Here is a 13,220-nt window from a genome sequence, read left to right on the forward strand (position 1 = left end):
GTCCCTCTGCCAGACTTTCTGGTCCAGAAGATCTGGGATTAGGATAAGTCTAGACAGGCTACATTTTTTTTTAAAACAAGTTCTGAGGTGACATTCATCCTGACGTTGTTCTGAGGAATCAAATTGGATGGCTTAAAAGCAAGCCATAGGCGCCCGTGATTTCTGTTTCTCAGAATGCTATTAAGTCTGGCTGAGATGTGGGGCAGGCATATTAGCTGGAAAAGGATGCAGACGCCGAGGATGGCATTGATGAACTAATCCACTAGCTCTGAAGCCTGTCTTCACTGAGGGCTTCCTTTGATGTAGGGTAATAAATTTTATTTTTATTCCTGGTGGTGTTTTTTTGAAAAAATATAGAATAAAACACAGATACAGGAAAGCCTCACAAACCAAATATTTAGCTTAATAAACTATTACAGATTGAACACCCTTGTAACTATCATGCTGTTCAAGAAAAAGAAGTATGGGGGTGCCTGGGTGGCTCAGTCAGTTAAGGTCCAACTCTTGACTTCAGCTCAGGTCATGATCTCACAGAGATTGAGCCCTACCTCAGGCTCAGGGGGAAGTACAGAGCCCACTTAGGATTCTCTCTCTCCCTCTCTCTCTGCCCCTCCCCCACTTGTTCTCTCTCTCTCTCTCTCTCTCTCTCTCTCTCTCTCTCAAAATAAATAAATAAAATTGAAAAAAAGAAGTAACAGTATGGACACCTCTCAATCTCCATGTGCCGAGTTTCCACCATTTAATAATTTTTCATGCTACTGAGTTTTTTTTTTTTTTCAAACTAGTGAGTTTTCTGTTGTTCTCACACACAAAATTACCCTAACAAAGATATCCCAGAGACAGTATCAATTGCTCTGGATATTTTTGTGGAAGGGATTAATGAGAAGCAAGTCCTTAGCAAAACAAATGACATGGATTCTCTTATAAAATCTGGGGTTTTAGCAAATGTGTACGTTGATTTAAAAAATTAAGTCCGGGGGTGCCTAGGTGGCTCAGTTGGTTAAGCATCCGACTTTGGCCTCAGATCTCAGGATCTCCTGATTTTTGAGTTCTAGCCCTGGGTCCGGCTCTGCACTGACAGCTCAGAGCCTGGAACCTGCTTCAGATTCTGTGTCTCCCCTTCTCTCTGCCCCTCCCATGCTCATGCTCTGTCTGTTTCTCAGTAATAAATAAACATTAATTTTTTTTTTTAATTTAGTCCGGATGCACGTAAGTCATTGCATAGACAAGTCTGAGTAAGAGAAGGGTAGTGTGAGACATTCAAAAGGGGTCCCCAGGGGAGGGACCACCACAGGATAAGAGGCACCCACTGGGACTCCTGGAGAAGGATGAACTACTTTTTTATATTAACTCTTATTTTCTGGTTTCTTGGAGTTGGATATATGTTATCATTTTCACTCCATATGGTAGATTCAATAATCCTTGGCTCATTTTTTTAATGGCATTTCCACAATGTCTTAAGTGAAAGATTGCTAGATGGATTTTAAACAAACGAATTGAGTAGCTCCTACCTAACTACTCCAGGTTAGACAAAGCAAAAGTATCCAGCATACAATATGCTATTCAACTACATTATTTCCTCCTGGGTGTGACCTTCATTGCAAATGCAGTGGTAAACTGTCAACCACTAGACAAATATCTGCTATTAATTGCCATGCCCATAACTGCATTACTGTATTTTTAAGTGAAAATGCTTCGAATTAAATGCAGTGAACTGACAAACTGATGATCTTATCCCTTTGTGAAGTATGAGTGGCATCAAATAAGTGATTACTTGAGCTAGCATTTTACAGAGTGCTGCTTAGAATAATCTCAGCTTGGCATTTCAGAGGAAGTGACCAGCCATCAGAGGAAGGAGTAAAGTGTCAATTTCATGGGTTTATCTATCACTTTTGTTGTGCCGAATGCTGATGTTTATAATCTCAGAAGTATTATATTATTGGTGAGAAAAAGTGTTCATATGATCCCCCCTTCCCCTCTTAACATCATTGTGTTTTTCAGTTACCCTGGCTGAATAAAGAGAGGGTCATCACATTGGATTTGTCTGCATTTGCGATAGGGTCCCAAGGCTCCTATTAAACAGCAGCAGATTTCTATTCTGTACCTCTCAATGATCTATTGCTATTCTAGTCAGAGAAGAGGCCTAGGGCCTTGTTTAAATATGTAGGTCAAGGTTAGTTTTGCCCACTGGCCTATTAGGCCACAGTATGATTTCAAGGGCATCGACGAGGCACAGGTGTCCATATCTCTCTTTCTCTCTTGACGCCTGAAAGTCCAGTTTTTGTGGTTAAAACACTGGCAACACCACCTGAAATGCCAAAGTGACCTAAAGGGGTGACTATTATACCAGCACCACCTTTACTCAGATTAATATCTCAGATCAATATGAATAAAGATACTAGTTAAACTTGGGTAGACAGAATTAGATTCAAGTCCAGGTCCTACCAACAATTAGCTGTGTATTCTTAGGTCAGTGACTTGACCTCTCTGAGTCCACTTCCTCATCCTTAACAAACATGAATGATGCCAACTATCTTGGAATACTGATACAATGACAACAAATAGAGGTTAAGTTTCTACTTCTTAGTTTTGAGCGTGGTTTCATATTCATAAAAACTTAGATAACTTTGATTTATTTCCTCCCATCCCCCCTCCACCCACCTCTGAGATGCTGAATTGAAAAAGGCACAGAGGGGGCGCCTGGGTGGCGCAGTCGGTTAAGCGTCCGACTTCAGCCAGGTCACGATCTCGCGGTCCGTGAGTTCGAGCCCCGCGTCGGGCTCTGGGCTGATGGCTCAGAGCCTGGAGCTTGTTTCTGATTCTGTGTCTCCCTCTCTCTCTGCCCCTCCCCTGTTCATGCTCTATCTCTCTCTGTACCAAAAATAAATAAACGTTGAAAAAGGCACAGAGGTTAAGAATTGAAGGAGCAGAAGTCTAGGGATATTCTAGAATAGGGCATCCCCAACAATTGGACTGCCTGAATGCAACTGTTGCTAAAGCACAGGTTCTAACAGAAGTTTTGGGGACAGAGACTGAGATCCTGCATTTCTAACAGGCTCCCAGGTGCTGCCTGCACTGTCACATAGAGCCCACACTTGGAGAAGTGAGGAAAGCATAAACTCACAAAGGAAGCACAGGACTTGATGCTGGCCATGCTGGGGGTGGGGGGCGGCGAGGGGGGCAGCTAGGACAGGACATAAGAAAGGAAAAGTACTGAAAATAAGGAAAGGACCCTTCAAGTGGAGAGGAGGAAACACTGAGACTTCTGTACGTCCCATTGTCTTTTCAAACAGATGAGATGATGACGCATATCACGTCTGGCTCCATCAATCCATATGGGAGACTGGTGCTGTCATTTGCAGGCAGGCACTGCAGTGCTGCCTGTGAAACGGGATCTTCAGATTGTCACCTAGCTATCTGGAACAAGTCCCCAGACAGCCAAGATGCTCATTGTGAGAACCCTGATTCCTGAATTGTCCCGAATCCACTTCTCTGCATGGAAGGACCAGTGAGAACAGATTGAAAACCAACTTACAGAGGCCTTTGTGGGTCCTCAGCTGTTTGCAACCAGTGTTGCCCAAGGAGAAAATAAAAAGCGTGCAAGGATTCTGGGCGAAATGGGGGCAAGGGTTGTGAGCCTTTTCATTGGTCCGTGAGCCCAGGAAGCTGGGAAAGGCCCTGACATAAAAAAAAAAAAATCAGATTCTCCATGGCAACAAAATTGTCATGCTAGAAACACACAATCTCAACTTACACAGGCAAGCATCTCAAAAATATATCAAGTGAGGAAGAGAGATTAAAATTTCAAGGAACAAATGGCAAACGTAATGGTTTGCAGAACTGCGGATGGGGAAAGGAATGGGATGGGGAAAGAAAAATACAAACCTTTCCTCTCCCGGGGCCAGAGATGTCTGTTGTTATTTGCCTTTTAATCATAGAAAGTAACTTAAAACCTTCCCCTCACTTTGGAGCACATCTAACCCACAGTTCAGCGGCTTCACACCGTGCCACCAGCTCTGGGCTTCCTGCTGACAGTTAGTGCTTCTCAAAGCCCAGCTGACTTTAAAGCCCAGATCAAAAGCTTTCTTGCCACAAAACAAATCCCATTTGACAAAGTCAGATCCCTCCTAAGCCACAATTATATAGATTGACTTCGTAACCTAAGTTAATGGCGATCTGACCCCCAGTTTGATATATTTTGTCGTGTTCTTTTTAAAAGTAATTTGTTCTCTCTCTCTTCTTTTTTAATTTTTATTTCCTTGTGGGTGGATGACAAAAGGGCTGAGGGATGTTGTGGAGGGAGAGAACACAAATTCGATTTGGCAAATCCCATCCCTAGATAAGATAACAATACGAATGCTATTATGGTGGGCATTTAGCCAACCAATCTCCCTGTTAGTTTTGCAGGTTGCCCAGAATGTGGTTCCCACAGCAGTACCTGAGGGCAAAGGCTGTTTCCAAGACTGCATTTTTTTCTCAGAAATATTAGTTTGTCACTAGTCACTAGTCAGAACTCATGACACTTGCTTTACTTAGGGCGTGAGGACACTCATCGGCACACCTTTTCTATAGTCTTCTTTTCAACTTTTGAGTTGATCCCTGCTTCCAACGTGACAAAGTTACCAGTGGGGCATCCTTTCTTCCTGCGTACAGGTCAGAAAACTGTGTGCGCTTGAGTTCTGAGCCCAGATGAGAGGTAAAGTGGTCCTTCATTACCTATGTTCAATGTACGCCAGAGGTGTGTGATCCCAGTGGAGGCAGCAGTTTTAAATCGTGCCCAGGACTTGCAGCCAAGTTCACCTCTGTGAAATAGCTCAAGACTGAACAGCTACAAGAACACGGTTGAGCGCACTCAATACGAGGGAGACATAGTCTCATGGAGGTCAAGAATTTTACAGCTTGTATTTCATCTTGGGTAACATACCAGGACGTTTCCTGATAAATGGATAGAAGGCTGAATGGGGTAGAGTAGAAGGAATTCATGAAATACTGTGATAGGTGAATGAACGAATGAAGGCAGGAATGAAGAAATGGAGTATGTTAAGAAAAAACATCATCCAGAACTTGGAAATCAAAAAAGAGTATGCTATGTCTTTTCAATATCATCCTGGGCAGTTTTCAACAGGACCATTCAATGATTCTTTAATTCTCTAGAATATGCCTGTTATTTGGTTTTGTTATTCATTGATTGATAATTAGATCTTAGATACTGAGAAGTTACATGTTAACTTAAAAGTATTTTTCCAGTAGAGAAGATACAACCCCCCAATTTTATTGTATTGTAAGATAGTAGCTAGTTTTGTGTCTACCTAAACATATTTATTCTAATATTCTTTTTTTTTTCCCCACTGTGTGCCATGGCATTTTTTTAATCTATGAAACCAAGATAATAACACCTGTGTAGAGGGTAGTAGCGATGCACCTTAAAGGCCTAGAAGAGTGATGGCTCTTGGTAAGTAGTAAGTAGATTGCTGATATGAGATTTAGTTGTATGATGGTAGACACCCAACCCTACCACTTAGGGAGGAGCCAAACCTGATCATGACAGTGCTGAGTAGCAATGATTTCCATCTGCCAGGGAACTTGCTGTTTAAAACACTACATGGAGAATTCAAATGAAAACCAAGATGTTCTTTGAAATCTCCATGTATATCTGTATATCTGTATAACTGTTTCACACCATGCATAACAGTTTGCACTTTGGGGTATACTGAATATCTTTCCTCTTTTAAAATAAAAGGGAAGTTTTGGGGCGCCTGGGTGGCGCAGTCGGTTAGGCGTCCGACTTCAGCCAGGTCACGATCTCGCGGTCCGTGAGTTCGAGCCCCGCATCAGGCTCTGGGCTGATGGCTCAGAGCCTGGAGCCTGTTTCCGATTCTGTGTCTCCCTCTCTCTCTGCCCCTCCCCCATTCATGCTCTGTCCCTCTCTGTCCCAAAAATGAATAAACGTTGAAAAAAAAAATTTAAAAAAAAATAAATAAAATAAAAGGGAAGTTTTAAAGGAAGAAATATAGAAAGAGGTGTTCATTAGACAGAGATATATAATTACTTCTAGGCTGTTTCGGTGGACAGACAGCATATAAGTCTATTTGTAGCAGGTGAAAAATAAATCACTGCTTTATACTAATATTTCCAATCAAAATAAAAAATTACAGTTTTCTCAACTTTAAAAATTTTATATTTAGAAAACTCATATGAAAAAATCTGTGCTTAATATGAATATGTTTTATTATAATATACACTATACTATATTTATATATTCTGTATAAGTAGTATGTATGCGTGCATATATATACTATATACACATATACTGTATATGTATATATACCCTAATATATGGATATATATATTTATATATATCCAACCCTGTATTTATCACCTTTTCTCTATATGTGACTTTGTGTATATATACATAACCATACGTATATATTTGACTTTCTATCTATCCAACTATATATGTATATTTACACATACATATTATTTATATTACATATAAAAAAGTAATAATATCAATATTATCACTAACAAATGTTAGCTATTAATGATATGCTAATTTAAATTAACCATGTAAACTCTTTATGAATAGGATTTGTGCCAGAGTTCTAACAGAGTGCCTAGCACATATTAGGTGCTCAATAAATATTAATAGAGTGATTTTTGATTTATGAATTCACTCAACCTAATAGTTGCAAGTCTTGCATTTTAGAATCACCTGGAAAGCTTGTATTTACTTATTTATCAATATCTACCCTTGGATCCCACTCCAGACAATTAATTCAGAGTATCTGGACTACGAGCTCATGCATTGCTACTTCTAAAGCTATCTAGGTGATTCAAATGCACAGCTCTTGGATGGGAACCAGTGATCCACTCTCTCCTTGAGGCTGTGTTGACTTCCCCCTGAGGGCAGTGGTTGGACCCAGTGAGTGAACCGGAGGCTGCCAGGCCTGGGAGTTTGTTGGAGGACAAGGCCAGTGCATTTCAACATTCTGAGACTGTCGCCCCTGCATGACCTTCCTGATTTAGACTCTAGCTGGAAGAAGAAAGAGAGGTCAATGTCCTATCTGAACACGCTGGTGCTATCCTTGGACTCCGGCACCCAGATTTCCCAGTGAGCAGAATAATTACAATAAATCAGAGCAGAGACATCTGCTCTGTCAATATCGTCCACCAGGGGATGAGCCGGCCTGTGACCAGACTCACAGGTTCCCAGGAAACTGCAGAGGTGCTACTAGGCAGTAATGACTTTCTGCCACTTCACAGTTGGGTTAAACTGGGGAGAACTCTGGCTCCAGATGCCCTGTTGGTGTACAAATTAAAATCTTCCAACTCTGGTTTCTTCCTGAAATTGCCAAGTGGACCTCCCTGCTCGGGTCAGACTCTCTACCCTGCATCGAGAAGGATCTTTTTAATATGCAAGGCTTGCCGCAGTCTGAGCATCATGTGTCAAAGCAGGCATTACTGGTCCACTTTACAGATAAAGAACTGAAGTCAAGAGCAGATAGGCAATTTGCAGACACTCACAGGGCTTGCAAGTAAATGCTGTGGGCAGCACTTGAACCCTGGCCAGTTTCCAAGTCTCTTTCTAACATAGCCCTCTATAACCTGTCTTAGTGAATCGGTTTGCTCACGTGGTGGTGAGGAGCAAAACTTTGGGTTCAGATGTCTTAGATTTGATCAAAGCATTTCTCCTTCCAAATTTTGTGATTTTAAGCAAGTTATACAACTTTTCTGAGACCCAGGAACCCCATCTGAAGTTAAAATGTAATAACACGCATCTTATGGTAGCTTTCCAAAGACGAAATTCCTTGATAGGTGAAATGCTTTACAAAATTCTTGGCACAGAGTGTTCAGCAAAAAGGCAGTGTTAATACACAATTATTAATATTTTCCTGCTGGGTTTTTGATTGGTCATTCTATTTCTCTTTAGAATAGCATTCTTAAAATCTTTCTTAACAAAGCTATAGAAATTGCTACCTTAAATTACGGATCCCATTATAACAGAATACTTGTGAAATGTAGTACGAAGCAAACATCAAATACACAAACAAAAATTACACAGCACTCTCACCATTAATGAAGATTAAAAACTATAAATTAAAATGTCAACCAGTTAAATCATCCTGCACTTATAAAAATGATACCCTTGGGGCTCCTGGGTGGCTCAGTTGTTTAAGCACCTGACTATTGGTTTTGCCTCAGATCATGATCTCATGGTTTGTGAGTTCGAGCCCTATATCAGGCTCCGTGCTCACAGTGAGGAGCCTGCTTGGGATTCTCTCTCTCCCTCTCTCTCTGCCCCTCCCACACTCTCTCTCTCTGTCGCCCTCTCTCATATATAAATAAATACACCTAAAAATGATATCCATAACACAATGAGCAATTAAAATCTGTTCCAGAACGTATAGATGGGCCAAGACTGGAAAGCTTACTAATATGATGGGCCTCATATTATCGACGAGAAGATACAGTCAAGAATAATTAATATGAACTCTAACAGATCACTGTACCTCTTGAAGTTGCATATGAATTATTTTTCTCAACTTGAAGACGTTTATAATATTCACTAGATATATAAATATACAAAGATAACCAGATGTTAAATAATTTTTAAAAGTTAACAAATTCAGATACACATTATAAAAGTCAACATCCAACTCTGACTAAAAACAGATCTATCTAGATATCCAACACTATAATTTGTTAAAGACACGTCACAGAAGAGATCAGTTAAGGGTGTCTGACATTGTACACACCCACCATTTAACCACAAGTACTAGTTGGTAGGTTTGCTTTGCATTTTCTTACTTACTTTATTACTTACTTACTTTTCTGTATTGTATTTTCTTACTTTTACTTCATAGTACTATATATTTTTAAAATTAGCAACATTTTTTGTTGTTAAAATTTAAGTTCTTGAAGGAAAAATCTTAGTAGATTTCACACATTTATTATATACATGCTACAATAATAATGTATTTTGGTAGCTATTCATGTTAGAGACATGAAATATAAAAATAAAGCATTTTTTTAAAAAAACTTATTCTTACAAAGGCCTCTCATGATAATCAGAGAAAAACAGTGTGAGTTGGGGAGGCAAGAACAAGCATACTTTGAATATCCATTATGCACTAGGAAACATGGCTTAATTCCATTGTAACCCCCTTTCCCATTCTGCTTCTCAACACTGCTCTTGGACATGATCCCATGGGAATGTCCTTTTATTCCATTTCCCCACAGCATGCTTATTTAGCATTTGCCTTTTGAGTTTTAGTCATCTTACTCACCAACTCTTCGGTTGAGTTGAGCTGGGCTGTGAGTACCAGCGAGGTCTGAAGAACTGGAAAAAGCCATTGGAGAGAGCAGGGATGCTAATGGGTCATCACAATTGTCTATAATGATAGGAAAGAAAGAAAGCAAATTGTATTAGCAAGAGAGAGCCCATAAAGGGAAGAATCATGGCATTAACCCCATTATTAATTAACCAATGCTCTGAACAAGGCCCGTACCAATTGTTTCCATGGGCTATTTCATTCATTCCTCACAATCCTGAAAGACTGGTATAAATTCCTTTACAGTTGGAGACAGTGATATTCAGAGATGTTAAATAGTTTGTCCAAGGTCACAACACTAGAAACTGGTGTGGCCAGAAATCTCACTGATTTGTCTCACCCAGGAGTCTAACAATCACCCATTCCTTTAATCATTCACTTGAGTAAAGCCTCAAGTTATGGCTATTGAGCTTATTCTAGAAGGAGGAAGACTGTTGAAGGGGGGATACGATTGTTTACCTATTTTCCCATCTTCAATCCCTAAGGGATCCTGCCATAGTTGTATCTAGACAGAATGATTTAAAATGTCTCACTCCCAGTTGTGTGAAAATCTTTGGAAAATGAACGGCTAATTGTAATAATTCATTGCGTAAAGTAAGTGAGAATAGTCCCCAATCGTGTACAATCTTGAATCTGCTATTCACTTCAATAACAGCTTCTCCAGCCTTCCCAAATGTGACAGGTATGCTTGCTTATTTTTCCCTTTTTTTTTTAATTTTATTTTTCATTTTTAAAAATTTACATCCAAATTAGTTAGCATATAAGTGCAACAATGATTTCAGGAGTAGATTCCTTAGTGCCCTTTCCCCATTTAGCCCATCCCCCTTCCCACAACCCCTCCAATAACCCTCAGTTTGTTCTCCGTATTTATGAGTTTGTCCCCCTCCCTGTTTTTATATTATTTTTGTTTCCCTTCCCTTATGTTCATCTGTTTTGTCTCTTAAAGTCCTCATATGAATAAAGATATATGATATTTGTCTTTTTCTGACTGAGTAATTTCACTCAGCATAATACCCTCCAGTTTCATCCACGTAGTTGCAAATGGCAAGATTTCATTCTTTTTGATTGCTGAGTAATACTCCATCGTGTGTGTGTGTTTGTGTGTGTGTGTGTGTGTGTGTGTGTGTGTGTGTGTGAGTGTATACCACATCTTCTTTATCCATTCATCCACCGAGGGCTCTTTCCATACTTTGGCTATTGTTGATAGTGCTGCTATAAACATGAGGGTGCACGTGTCCCTTCGAAACAGTACAGACAGGTATGCTTTCTAAGGCTTCTTTGATGCTGTTCAAATGTAGAACAGGGTGGGGTCATAGGCAGAGATGTGGTCTTGACAACACAGACATGTTCCTCCAAATGAACCATGCGATCTCATGCAGACAATTCTGCTCTTCACATAGCAAACTGGTCATGTAAATGTTCCGTAATAATTCATTTATTTGTTTGCACCTTACACCAAATGGTACACTCTTTGTGGGACTCTGCAAATAATCTGATACATAATAGGCCTTCAGTAAAGGTTTGTTGAAAGAAATGGATGGTGAAGGAAGGGAGGGAAGGAAGTAGAGAGGGAGGAAAGAAAGAAGGAAGGAAAGAAGGAAGGAAGCAAGGGAGGAACTAGTTCACACAACAGGACCAAATGATTTTCCAATTTTTCATTTTGTGCACAGTTGATTTTGCAGGACATTGCAAAATGACATCATGAAATGTAGACATACCTCATTCAACCATGATTTTATGTCATTCAGATTAAAGGTAAACTTGATGTATTAAGGGCTTTCAAGAAAAGTTGGTCTGATTTTTTTTTTTAATTTTTAAATGTACATTGGATATGGGGCTGCTTCTCTATCCAGAAAATTGATAGAGAGGACTATTTCATCTCACCACAGGAACACTAATGAGAAACATAAGGATTAAATTTTTGTTCGTTAAATGTGTTAAAAAATCCACTGGCTAAGTGTATTTTGAGGGTTTTTTTTTTTACCCCAACACAAATGTTTGAAAAATATTTTGAGGTATTTGACAAACACAAAAGACAGCCAAATCCTCACTAAACAGGAACGACATAAAAATCACAGCAAGGACACCTCTGCAGTTATGGTCATTCTGCTAATAGAAAGCAGAGCTCACGGCTACTTTATTCCAGGCATAAAATGCAGGTGAGGGGAGATGCATATACACTTCCAATACATTTGTATGGAAATGCAGATCGGTTACACTATTTATGTAGTAGGAGACAATTTGAATATAATGCAAATCTCACATTTGCTTATGCCTATTTCATCATCAGGAAACACTAGGTGAATACAGAAAACTGGAATCAGTGGAACTGAAGCCCACAGAAATACACCATGCCTGTACACACACCCACATCAAAGACCATACAATATCGGACTTCACAGCTATGCTATGAGCCACACCTGTCTGCATCTGTAGTTACGACCATCTTCCAATTTCAGATAACACTCCTCCCACTACTCTCTAATAGCTCACAACCCTTCTGACACCCACTTCCACAAGCAAATTGAAGATTTTCTAAAGATAAAGTACCATGTTTATTATAACATTTACGTAGTCTTTAAACATATAACATGTATGAAGTCATGTTACCATATTAGGTTCTTAGGATTAAAAAAAAAATTAATGTTTATTTTTTTTATTAAAAAAAATTTTTTTTCAACATTTATTCATTTTTGGGACAGAGAGAGACAGAGCATGAACGGGGGAGGGGCAGAGAGAGAGGGAGACACAGAATCGGAAACAGGCTCCAGGCTCCGAGCCATCAGCCCAGAGCCTGACGCGGGGCTCGAACTCCCGGACCGCGAGATCGTGACCTGGCTGAAGTCGGACGCTTAACCGACTGCGCCACCCAGGCGCCCCAATGTTTATTTATTTTTTGAGAGAGAAAGAGACAGACAGAATATGAGAGGGGGAAGAGCAGAGAGAGAGAGGGAGACACAGAATCTGAAGCAGGCTCTCGGCTCTGAGCTATCAGCACAGAGCCCAACACAGGGCCAAACTCACAAACCGTGAAATCGTGACCTGAGCTGAAGTCGGATGCTCAACCAACTAAGCCACCCAAGTGCCCCTCTTAGGATTTTTTTTTAATATATACCGATGACATGTTTGAGCTTTGTGCCCCTAACCCTATGTTTTCCCTAAGTAGAAACAGAAGTGACCTAATCATTGCAATTTAATTCAGTCCAATAAATATTTATAAAGATATACTTTATGTTTGACCTTGGATAGGCACTAGGGATTGAGTGCAGTAAAACTGAGTCTTAGACCTCAAGTATCTCAGAGACTATTGATCAATGAAGGAAAGAAAGAGAAAGAAGAAAGAAAGAAGGAAAGAAAGAAAGAAAGAAAGAAAGAAAGAAAGAAAGAAAAAAAAACTTATGAGGAAGTTTAGGAGAATTTTACCCAAGGTTACACTCAACCCACTAAAATGGGGACCTGACTATACAAACACCCAGGTAAGTGATCTGCTGTATCTGCCCCAGGCCTTTGCAGTCTCCCCTTTCACAAGGTGCTCGCCTCAGGGAGAGGTTTGCTTCCAAAGTTCACTGGCTTCCTGAAAACAGCTGCCATTTCCACCGGCCATTTCCTCTTCTGAACTGTACCTTCCTTGTATCTCACTGTGTGCGGTCAGTGTTTCCACTTTGGGAATTAGTAAACCCATCAAAAACAATCTGCATCAAAGGATAGGTTCAGAGGAGAGCCTTCAGGAAACTTCTTGTCATGGACCCTGCTCATTGCAATAGTGGCCCTTATTTATTTATTTTTTCAATTTTTTAACGTTTATTTATTTTTGAGACAGAGAGAGACAGAGCATGAACGGGGGAGGGTCAGATAGAGAGGGAGACACAGAATCCGAAACAGGCTCCA

General features: G+C 40.1%; 1 protein-coding gene across 4 annotated transcripts in view; it reads right to left on the reverse strand.

Moving 5' to 3' along the window:
• The window catches only part of CNTNAP5 (contactin associated protein family member 5), an 807,688-nt gene that overhangs the window by 615,136 nt on the left and 179,332 nt on the right, over positions 1 to 13,220 (reverse strand). For all 4 annotated transcript variants that reach the window (XM_045479457.1, XM_045479456.1, XM_045479455.1 and 1 more), the window contains exon 2: positions 9,288 to 9,392. In XM_045479457.1, the coding sequence (XP_045335413.1) occupies positions 9,288 to 9,392 (105 nt within the window). The remainder of the gene's footprint in view (positions 1 to 9,287; positions 9,393 to 13,220) is intronic.

Source organism: Leopardus geoffroyi, chromosome C1 (genome assembly GCF_018350155.1).
Source record: "Leopardus geoffroyi isolate Oge1 chromosome C1, O.geoffroyi_Oge1_pat1.0, whole genome shotgun sequence".
Taxonomy (NCBI): domain Eukaryota; kingdom Metazoa; phylum Chordata; class Mammalia; order Carnivora; family Felidae; genus Leopardus; species Leopardus geoffroyi.